Source organism: Ylistrum balloti, unplaced genomic scaffold (assembly GCF_031769215.1).
Source record: "Ylistrum balloti isolate Yb309-2 unplaced genomic scaffold, AGI_CSIRO_Ybal_v1 Utg370008, whole genome shotgun sequence".
Classification (NCBI taxonomy): domain Eukaryota; kingdom Metazoa; phylum Mollusca; class Bivalvia; order Pectinida; family Pectinidae; genus Ylistrum; species Ylistrum balloti.
Window position 1 is genome coordinate 334,418 of NW_026782082.1, and position 12,335 is coordinate 346,752.

A 12,335-nucleotide genomic window follows, 5' to 3' on the forward strand; every position below is an offset into this window, starting at 1 on the left:
CAGGTTGTCTCACTGAACCATTTCTTTGAACTGATGAACTCACTTGTGATTCTGTTTCTTCAGGTTGTGTCACTGAACCATTTCTTTGAACTGATGAACTCACTTGTGATTCTGTTTCTTCAGGTTGTCTCACTGAACCGTTTCTGTGAACTGATGAACTCACTTGTGATTCTGTTTCTTCAGGTTGTCTCACTGAACCGTTTCTGTGAACTGATGAACTCACTTGTGATTCTGTTTCTTCAGGTTGTCTCACTGAACCGTTTCTGTGAACTGATAAACACACTTGTGATTCTGTTACTTCAGGTTGTCTCACTGAACTGTTTCTGTGAACTGATAAACACTACTGGTGATTCTGTTTCTTCAGGTTGTGTCACTGAACCATTTCTTTGAACTGATGAACACACTTGTGATTCTGTTTCTTCAGGTTGTCTCACTGAGCCGTTTCTTTGAACTGATAAACACACTTGTGATTCTGTTTCTTCAGGTTGTCTCACTGAACTGTTTCTGTGAACTGATAAACACACTTGTGATTCTGTTACTTCAGATTGTCTCACTGAACCGTTTCTGTGAACTGATAAACACTATATGTGATTCGGTTTCTTCAGGTTGTCTCACTGAACCGTTTCTGTGAACAGATAAACACACTTGTGATTCTGTTACTTCAGGTTGTCTCACTGAACTGTTTCTGTGAACTGATAAACACTACTGGTGATTCTGTTTCTTCAGGTTGTGTCACTGAACCATTTCTGTGAACTGATAAATACACTTGTGATTCTGTTTCTTCAGGTTGTCTCACTGAACCGTTTCTGTGAACTGATAAACACACTTGTGATTCTGTTACTTCAGGTTGTCTCACTGAACCGTTTCTGTGAACTGATATACACACTTGTGATTCTGTTTCTTCAGGTTGTCTCACTGAACTGTTTCTGTGAACTGATAAACACTACTTGTGATTCTGTTTCTTCAGGTTGTCTCACTGAACTGTTTCTGTGAACTGATAAACACACTTGTGATTCTGTTTCTTCAGGTTGTCTCACTGAACCGTTTCTGTGAAATGATAAACACTTGTGATTCTGTTTCTTCAGGTTGTGTCACTGAACCATTTCTGTGAACTGATAAATACACTTGTGATTCTGTTTCTTCAGGTTGTCTCACTGAACCGTTTCTGTGAACTGATAAACACACTTGTGATTCTGTTACTTCAGATTGTCTCACTGAACCGTTTCTGTGAACTGATAAACACACTTGTGATTCTGTTACTTCAGATTGTCTCACTGAACCGTTTCTGTGAACTGATAAACACTATATGTGATTCGGTTTCTTCAGGTTGTCTCACTGAACTGTTTCTGTGAACTGATAAACATTTCCATAAATGCACCTATCAATTAATGATTCCATTGTATCAATTCATCACAGGTGTTATATATGTTCCTCTAAATAATTGGAAGTTCACCACTTATGAAACCAAATCAAACCTTTTGTCACAAGGGAGGTAACTCTACAGTAGTTACAGAGGTTGAGTATATTAATCATTAACTAGTAAAATTAGAAATAATTACTGATCTTACCGATGTGTTTCCTCAGTAAGCCCATGCCTGATAATAAGCCCACCCATATCTGTGGTAGTTTAAGTAGAAACCCCAACAGATTTAGTTATCATAGCATTGTCCAGTAATAAGCCCTGCCTCCTGACTTTGTGTTAGAGGTGATGTTCAGGACCAGCGGGTGTATTGTAACATACTGAGAAAGCTGTCGGTATCAGTGGATTTAGGTCTGTGATCTGTGATAAATTCATAGGAAATGCATTTTGTATTTGAGTTTTTTAACAGGGTCATTAATTTTGAAGGTAGAACACTCCGTAGAAGAAAAAATTGTATAGTTTTATGATTCAGATGGTCATCATTTTACCAAAATCTTGAAACAAAAAAGATGTAGTTTTCATCAAAGTCATGAAATTAACCATAGGTTTTCCTGTCAGTTTCAAATTAAAATTATTTATTTTTGCATTTTTTTATTCTATCCAGGAAAAAATGGGAAAAAAATAGAACTTAGATATAAAACAGAACTCAAAAATAAAACATAACTTGAATGTAACAACTTTAAAAGTATGTATTGAAAAAGACAATTCTTCTACATCTTGATTTTAACTCTCCAAGTTCAACATGAAAATTAAATAAAATGTAAATTTTTCATATTAGTGACAGTTTATTTAAAATTTTTATTCATATTAAAAAAAAACATAAGTAACTGGGATATATACAGATTATATTTTATTGTTTTATAAACACTGAGTATTTTACTATCTACCTAAATAAAGATAATTTTTTGGCGTTAAATTTCCATATTTCTGCATTTCTTGTAATTAATGATAATTGTGTCATGGAGATTGCATGTTTGCAGCAATCAATTTTTATTACTGCTCAAATATTACAAAAAAAATTACTCACAAATATTTATTGTTCTGCAGTATTTTTGTTCCACAAAATGTACAAAATCGATATCTCCTGAATATTAATCCTCTAACTTACAATCTCGGACAATATGTTGCTGTGACTAAATATACTCATTTATATTTATAGAAAATTTTAGAGGTTAAGACACTGATGTTGCTTGTTGTGATATTCTTTTGAGTTGTATGATATTCTGTTTCTCATATCATAAATGGTTTTAAAAGTGTTATATTGATTGATGGAGTTGTATTGAGAAGGACTGTACATATAAGTATACAAGAGTGTGTTAGATATTTTATTGTTTCGTGGGATGTAGATACAATTATACAAATAAAATATATTTAGAATAATGAAGACTTGAGAATATCTGGCATGTAGAACAAATCTATTGATTTATTGATTGAACATTTTTTAATGCTTTCGCAATGATTTTGTGATGATTTTGTGATTTTTTCACAATGATTTTTGTTTATTGCTGAGTTTGTGTCCAAACAATTATTTCCCTGCAATTTCTAATGATTTTACAATGTTTGTGAACTGATTGAACAAGTTTGGCTGCCATAGGTTATTGCCTCTGTACTTATTGTCATCTGTACTTACACTAACAGTATATGACAACTCCGTTGTGAACACCACTTACCAGACTTACTGTTCACTAGGTAGCACCAAATTGATGTACATAATATATATGTGTGTTTCACCAAACATTTCTGGTCAGATACTGTTGACATGTGAAAGCCTCAAACATCCATACAGACTTTTGATATCATTTCACTGTTGAACAGCTTCGTCAAATGGCGATTCTTCTTTGTTTGAACTTTGACATCGATGAGACAGAAAGGCTGAAAGCCGATAATTTTTTCGGCCCAAGTCCAAGACAAATCCAAATCACAAAGTTTGTACAGCATTTTCACAACTATTGTACCAATGTGGTCCTGTAATATTAAGTGTCTCTAATCTGTAGATCAACAATCATATCACAATCCTGCAAAATCCTGGACAAAAGGAGATTTTGTCATCACATCTGCTGATTAATTTTCTTATTGTAGTTATCACATTTATTAAGAGGCTACACCTGTAACATGGATTATTTTGAAATGTTAAAAATGAATTATTATTTTTATAATATTGATCAAAGGCTATGAAATTCGGGTGATTAAATAGGTCATGTTATATATGATTGACAAGAGGATATCTTTCGAGTCATTGACGGCTGTTGTTCATTGGTCTGGTCATTATTGGCAGTTATTTAATTCTGTTTGCATCAACATTGTTTGATTCGTTAAGAAATAAGGTTGTGTTTGTCATACCACTCTTTATATTTTTATCATCATTTGTTATATTTGCCCTAGAAATCACTTCATAATGATATTTCTACAATGCATAACTTTAGGGAATCGATCTTGCTGTAATTTTTTTTTCATTTTTTCATGTATGTCAGCTACCATTTTCTCTGCTAGTTTTATTTTCACAATTTTATTTCATCATCAAAATACAGAAAATGACATTTACTGTTAATGAATGTAATGTATGATATTCTCAATATACTAAACAGCAAATTACCAAAGAGTAATAAAACTGTAAGAAAAGTTCAAACTTGATCAGCACAGGAAACAAAAAGTGTTTTTCTCCTCAGCAATCTCGTCTTTCGGTCACATGATACAAAGGTCTTTTGGTCACATGATACAAAGGTCTTTTGGTCACATGATACAAAGCCACATGAGCTTATAGTAAAATGTAGCTTCTGTCGTCCATTTTTCCAATTTTAACTTCTAGAACACTATATAAACAGCTGTGTCTCAATTGTTGGTCAACTGGTTCCTCAGAATGAGTACTTCAAATTGTTCTCTATAGATAACATTGGACAACTTACTGTTAATGTCACAGGGGTCAAACATTTTTTACACCTATTCTAGGAAACCCAAGATCCTCAAACATGTATATGGTACCTGGAATGAAATGCTTTAAAAATTTCCTCATACTAGTATGAATGGCCTTGACCTACATAAAGGTCACAAGGATAACATGTTAAAAAGGCAGTATTAACTGGAAAAGCAGACTTTTAAGAGAAATCCCTCTCAGCAATGTTGTGTTTAATAGCAGTGTTAATCATTTTTAATACTCACTGACTTTACATGTATGTAAATCATTTACACACGACCTATCACAGATGTGATTTATTGAGAATGTTTTCAATAGATTTACTTTCTATATCCTTGTGAGTCATACAAGCCCACTGGACATCTTGTTTATTTTCCTTTAATCTGACTTCATTTTTAATGACCCGTTCTCCTATTGGTCAAAACTTAATCACGTGATTTTTGTAGGTTTGCTTCTGTTGTCCAGAAGTCTGGGGACTTTACGGTTCGTTTGTTTAACTTTGCTGAATATGTTTTAAATAAACCTGTGAAATGTTTGTTGTGAGTTGTTTTAAAATACTCTTCAGAATCTCAAGACTTCTAAGCTACACCATCGCTGGTACGTTCAATAAAAATCTACACTTCACCATCGCTTGTATGTTCAATATATATGTAATTTGATAACTATTTTTCCCGTGTGCGAGTACCAGAAATGATGATAATTGTAGATTTTTGTGATATACCAGGAAATATTTATTCATATGTCTTCTAATGCTGTTGTGACCAATCAGAATTTCCTTTTTAAAACCTCTGTCCATTGAAATATTGATGTCCGACTCCAGACCAGATTGCTGACCGTTGCAGATGAAGTGAAATGGTGAGGTGTTGCTCAGGTGTCCATTCTTGACCCATTCTCGTCATTTCCTCAACAACAACCAATTCGTGTAGTAGGTATATATGGTAGTGTGTCGTGTACACAAATTAGGTCACGGCACCTCTTCTTTGACTGTAAATGATAGTAAAGACGCAGTACAGGTTACCAGAGTATATCCTGGTCACTGCATGACTCTAAAACTTGGTGAAGTAAGGTACAATAATGAGTCCTTTGCTAATGTGGGTAACTGTGACTTCTACTTGATTCTGAACACTAGAAAAAAAGTTCCATTTAGAGCTTATATTGGCTACTGTTTCATGGCATACCTAGCAACTTTCCCGATTTTTCACTTCCCGTCCCCGCGTCCCGATCGTATGGATCAAAATTTGAGTGATCTCCCGATTTCAGAGATCCTGCTGGAAAGAACATAAGTAACCGTGCTATATTTGCCATGCATGGCGCAAGACTTGTGTGAAGGTGCATTGTATATCGTGAGAACGTGCGCAGTGCCTTTATAGGAACGTACATACTGCTTTTGTCTCTTGCTATGGATACTTCGCTGACAAAGACATCAAGGAATTCATTGCAGTCAATACCGGCCGTCATAGTTCTGATTAATATAACGGTCAGTTTTCCAACCAAGGCTCATACCTCTCCTCACAATCATTGAACCTTCGACATATCTGTGATATTCCAGAATTTTACCTCCTCGCAACCTGTAAGGCGCCTGTCGGTGAAGTCGATACAAAACCATAGGAAGTCACCAGTAGAGGTAAACGCTGCCACAGCTTTGGCGTGGCGAACAGTTAAGGAAACTCGTATTGTTGGTCTTCGTGACTTTGATAGAAACCAACATCAAGAAGGCGGTTTCTAGGCCTGTCTCAGTGGCCATCTAGGTACCAGTCTGCGACCAGTGACGCCTTGTCTGCACGAACAAAAAACCTGACTGGACGCTGCATTGTTTCCCCGAACGACATCCAACATGACGTCTAAAAAGTTTCCGTTCATTTGGAAACGATTCCACACTCTTGACATCACCTATTAGATACCTCAATGTCTGCTGTAATCTGACGTTGGGACAAGCCATCTTGCTCCTCTATTCCTTTCGCCGTTATTTAAAAATACACTGAGAATATTATTTTCATAACGACGTGAACAACGCCTATCTTTACACAGCTTTGCTTTTGAAGGTAAACATTTAAAAGGTTGCATCCGTTTTTATGGTTGGACACACCCACACCGGACGATTTGGAAGGCCAAGGTATCCACCAAAATAGGATGAAAAGAAAATAAATTACCCTTACTAACATTTGAATATCTTTTTCAGAAGCAAAATATAAATAGCATATTTAAGGTGAACGGGCATCCAATTAGCACATGCTTCCAGTTAAACCTATCGATACAAGTTACGACTTTTGTCAAAGAGGTATGGCACATCAGGATACATGAACACCTTTTTTCAGTTAGTAACATACTGTCGACAGTTAAAAAGGCCATCAGGGATTCTGTGCTAAAATAACAGCTATGACTTTGATGTATTTGGCTTTGGCTAACCGTGGTGTATGCTACATATAAATATACATTGTATATATTAAACTCGGGAACATACAAACTTTAAGATTAAAATTAACGCTATAACTTAGATTGCAATGTAATATTGAAATTTTCAAAAGGTATAAAATTTCCCATGATTCCTTGTCTTATCTGTTCCGATCTGGGGACTAATTTTTATAAAAAATAAAATATGGCAGATACCTAAGACTTTGACTGTTATGGTTTGTTATTGTTATTGTTGTCATAGTTCCCTTAGATTACTTACAGTGATCAGAAAAACCAACGGCCCAATAGGCGATCATCGGATTTCGAGATCAAAAGTTTTAAAATTGTTATTTCTTGACAATACAGGATGTGATTTACTTTAGTTTCCCCTTTTAGACTACCCTCGGTCCCTTGATGTGCAAGACTGACAAACAGCCATCTTGGGTTTTAACAGTTAAATCTTTATATCTTTTGTTTATGAAATACATTGTACACGTACTTGATATACCGTTTTCAAATACTTACATATTTGTATAATGGTTTTTGCTTCAAAGTTTTGTTAAGACCGCCAAAATTTGAATGTTTTAAAATTACTTATATTAAAAGTAGTTAAGTATCAGTTATAAAAGAGAAACCGAAGTGAAGATATTGAACACTGAAATAAATAACAACAAAATTAATTTTGAGAAATTATTTATTGAAAATATTCGGAATTGTTTTGAAATTAAGCAGATGTGTTGACAAAGAGTAACATTGTTGATACATAGTAAATATGGGAAACACAGGACTACTGTTGAAGGGATTTATCAAATCAAGCTCTATGATACAAAGTTTGGCGGGGTTTACTGGGTCAGTGGTGACGTATGATTTAAATGATTGTCGTGACAGTTAGATAAACATCCACAAATCGATTTTAAAAAATGTAAAATGAAAAAAAAAAAGATATACAGCAAAAAATCACTCTGATTTAGTGGGATGTTTAATGTGTCTGTTTATACTGTTTTTACAGACCAGTTAGAATACTCTCGACTCTCGACATATTGGAGTTGAAAGATATTTGACAAATTGGCGGTATTGGAAAATCAAGTTACACAAATTACACTTGTTTTGTTCACCATAGCAAATATCACAGAATATATTTATTCAAGAACGAGGCTAAATCCCTCTATCACTAGCGTTACATTACAATCACTGACGTCTCCTGAGGTGGATGTTAAAGGTTATTAACCCAGATGTCAGATGCAACCATGTTGAGATCAATTGTCGCGGTCGTTGGTTTTTTTTTCATGTCCTAGATGCGACAAAAGAAATCCAAATGTAAATGACACACACTTCATATGCTATAAAATACACTTGCATATTTGCATATAATAGGCATAAATATATACGCGACAAAACTTGCACTCAGTTACATATACATATATATTTATATATTATGATTATATGATTAGATTGGAGCTCGCAAAGTATAAAAACACCAAGAGATTCTAGATACACGTCAACTGATTATTTATGAAAACTGCAGCACAGCAATGTCATAGTTTTTAGTGTGTAAAAGTAGAAAATTCTAGGTGAAGGTCGGACTCTGTCCATAACAAAACGTTCATTAAATGCATCACATTGAGTCACTGATGTAAAATATGTTACACTCAGTTACTGGTGTCAAATATTCCACATTGAGTCACTGGTGTAGAATATTCCACACTCTGTCACTGATGTAAAATACACCACAGTGAGTCATCGGTGCGAAATATGAAAACGAGTCACCTTTTTAAACACAATGAGTCACTGGAGTAAAATATGTCACACTGAGTCACGGGAGTAAAATATGTCACACTGAGTCACAGGAGTAAAATATGTCACTCTGAGTCACAGGAGTAAAATATGTCACACTGAGTCACTGATGTAAAATACGTCACACTGATTTACTGATGTAAAATACACCACAATGAGTCATCGGTGCGAAATATGACAACGAGTCACCTTTTTAAACACAATGAGTCACTTGAGTAAAATATGTCACACTGATTCACTGGAGTAAAATATGACACTGAGTCACTGGAGTAAAATATGTCACTCTGAGTCATTGGTGTAAAATATGTCACACTTTGCTTTTGGTGTTAAATATGTCACACTGAGTCACTGATGTAAAATATATCACACTGAGTCACTGGTGTAAAATATGTCACACTGAGTCACGGGAGTAAAAAAGTCACACTGAGTCACTGGTGTAAAATATGTCACACTGAGTCACTGGTGTAAAATATATCACACTGTGCTTCTGGTGTTAAATATATCACACTAAGACATTGGTTTACAGATGGTTTAAGACAACACACTGATGCAGATATATATATATATATATCAATGACATGAAGGCCTTTCGTGACATTATTCCGTTTTTTCCCTTACAACCATAAGACGATATATAAACACAACAGATAATTAACTCGGACACAGCAGAACGCTATAAGATACATACACACAGTCATATAACAAACAAAACAACTAAATCAACAGAGTCTTAACACCATTTTATAACTACCTTGTTATCAGTGTAATAACACCCATTATATAACTACCATGTTATCAGTATAATAATACCTATTATATAACTACCCTGTTATCAGTGTAATAACACCCATTATATAACTTCTCTGTTATCAGTGTAATAACACCCATTATATAACTACCTTGTTATCAGTGTAATAACACCCATTATATAACTACCATGTTATCAGTATAGTAACATCCTTTGTATAAATTACTTGTTATCAACGTTATACTTTCCGCAATATATCTAAACTATTATCAAAGTAGAATTGTCATAGCACACATTATATACCAACATACAAAATGGGTTTAAAACACAATTATGAATTATTACGAAAAGATTTTCGATGAAAGTCAGACGTCAGTATCCGGGTATTTTATCATGAAGTGAGACAGAACTGAAACCTTGAAATATCGATCACCGAGCCACTTGATCACGTGGTGGTTTCTCTGTGTGCGGTGTGAGCTGATATCAAGCGTCTGTTTGAACGAGACGAGGATTCCTATCATGAAGTCAGACGGAAGTCAGCAATCACCATCCGGAAATCTTATCGCATTGGCAGACGGAAGCATTTACATGTAAACATATCGAAATAACATGTTTTTATACTTTTTATTTATCTCAGTTACAAAATTTATGTACAACATTGGATGAAAATATACAGTTTCGATCACTGTACTGACTAAAATCGCAGTTTATTGCTATAAACTACACAGTTCTTGTCACCAAAATTCCAGCAATACAGCATGACCGCCATGAAATTATGTAAAAACTTAATATAATTCTATTATACACATTAAAAGTTTTCGCGAGCAATTCGCCTTTTTTAAATTTCGCTCTTCAATTTGAAATACGTTAAACACTTTACAGTAATATGCGCCGTCGTGTCGGATTCTTCGATACAAAGAGCGGATGGGATGAACGTTGGACTGAGGTTAATATCTTCCGGTAGAAACTTGAAATGCTGTCACGTGTTACTCACACACTAAAGAGCAGACCTAAAAGGCTTGATACTAAAACCAGTACTTCCAAATGGAGACGGCTAGCTCCGGCTTTTTGATCCTCTGGATCTCCAGCCTGTAATTCGGACGCAACGGAAGTTTTCCGAGTCGGAGTTTTCCATTCTATGGAAAGTCCGCATTGAGCCATGGACATTTCCCCTGTGCGGAACGCAAGGTTTGTCGGAAGAGGAATCGTGGAGATTTCCATGGTATTGTTTACGGAGGTGATTTCCCATTTCATGTTTTCCAGTTTGGATTCCGTATTGCAAGTACCTTCTTTAAACTGTAGTTCCGTATCCGGAAATTGTTTGGATCCCATTCTGATATTACACTCCTGCACAGAAGCCGTTTCGTTCACCTCGCACAGGATCCTCGAGCGGAGGCGTCTATACCACACGATACGACCGTTCCTCAGGACGACGAGGTACCTCGGGTTGATCAGGGCCTCACTTCCGGCCATTCTATAAATAAAGGAAACCCTATCACCAAAATTTCCGGCAAAATATCTGTATAGCATTCCATTTAACTGCGTATCAGAATGTGAAGGTTCCAAGCAATATAAGGATTTTTTTTTTCATTTTTATTAATCATTAAATTGACAGAATCCGCGATAATCTAATTTAATTTGTGACGCAAATTAAAAAAAGAAACATATATTTTGTAAGACGAATTATAACGGATTATAGCCAAAGACATTCTAACTCTCGCGAGCCTCGTTTTGACTTTTTACTTACGTGTCAAGAAACGTTACATCCGGTGTCCAAACACTGGATTGATTAACCTCTATGTAGTCCACGGTGTCAAAGAACCAAGTGAGGCGGGTGTCTGTCCATGTCTACAAATAAAACGTAAATATCAGTATGTAACAGAGGTCATTATTTATTTCAATGTTCCCGCTAAGATTCTAACCCGTGACCTCTAGCGTTCTAGTCTGACGCTCAACCGATCGAAGTTAAGCCAAGCGGTAAACTGGAGCTAGTATTGACCAGGGTTACCTACTTCCCCTCCAGGAAATAACTTGTCCTAGAGTTTTCAGGGGTTACATCGATGCTGGTGGTGCATGGCTTAGTATCATATGCGAGTCTCTACATTGGCACTAATGTAACAGAAGTCATTTTCTTCAATGCCTCCGCTTGGATTCGAACCCGGGACCTCTGGCGTACTAGTCTGACGCTCAACCGTTCGAGCTAAAGAGAAGTTCTCTCCTGTCGAACGGTATATTGCGGCTAGTATTTACAAGGAATAGCCTGCAAACCTCTTGTATGCTGTTAAGTGTGGTTGCTACAGGCTACTAAATGGTTATCCCGTCGCAAAATGATCCTAATTGTACATGGGAGGATATTAATCCAGCAAACAGTTTGCTTGTAGTAGGTGGCAGCTACCTCAATGAACAACATACCGGAGGCCCGTCTCATGTAATACAGAACAATTAGGATAACGCATATTTCCCATGGACACAACCAGGTCAGCTTTTCAGCTTCCTGATAAACACAAACCGCCATGGGTAGCAAACAAACAAACAAACGATCCGATCTGAATAAAAAGAGGCCAAAAAGAGCCTGCGTCGCTTACCTGGTGTTCAATGCTTTAAAAAAACATCATCATTTGACAAAATTGGCATTCATCCCATGAACACACCAGTCAAACAGCATCATTCTAGGCCTCCTCGTTAATCAGAATTTGTTTGAATGTTTTAACTATTTCGACTCCGTGACATTGAATATGTTTCAAGGTCATTTCCTTACGCAAACATGGTCGAGCCTCATCATAGGAGCTTTCAGTTAACTAGCATTATTCTAAGCTTTAATGAGAAGTCATTTGAAGGTTTCAATTAGTGTGACTTTTGTGATATTGAAAACGGGTCAAGGTCATTTCTTTTTGCAAACTTTGTGAGATTTCATCCAAGGAGCCTACCAGCTAAATACTATGATTCTGTTGAGATGTCAATCGATTGCCTTAACCAATTTGACCCTTGTTATCTTGTATATGGCCAAGCTGATTCATATTTGCAAATATCGGATTTCTTCCTTACTATCAACTAAATGAACAGATTCGAAC

General features: G+C 35.8%; 1 protein-coding gene across 1 annotated transcript in view; it reads right to left on the bottom strand.

The window, feature by feature from the left end:
* Nucleotides 1–7,402: 7,402 nt before the first annotated feature.
* Nucleotides 7,403–12,335, bottom strand: part of LOC132548342 (acetylcholine receptor subunit alpha-like) — a 56,413-nt gene continuing 51,480 nt past the window's right edge. Inside the window, exons 3-4 of the mRNA XM_060212199.1 lie at nt 11,012–11,112; nt 7,403–10,738 (exon numbers count right to left, since the gene is read on the bottom strand). Coding sequence (XP_060068182.1) covers nt 10,255–10,738; nt 11,012–11,112 — 585 coding nt within the window. The 3' untranslated portion in view covers nt 7,403–10,254. The remainder of the gene's footprint in view (nt 10,739–11,011; nt 11,113–12,335) is intronic.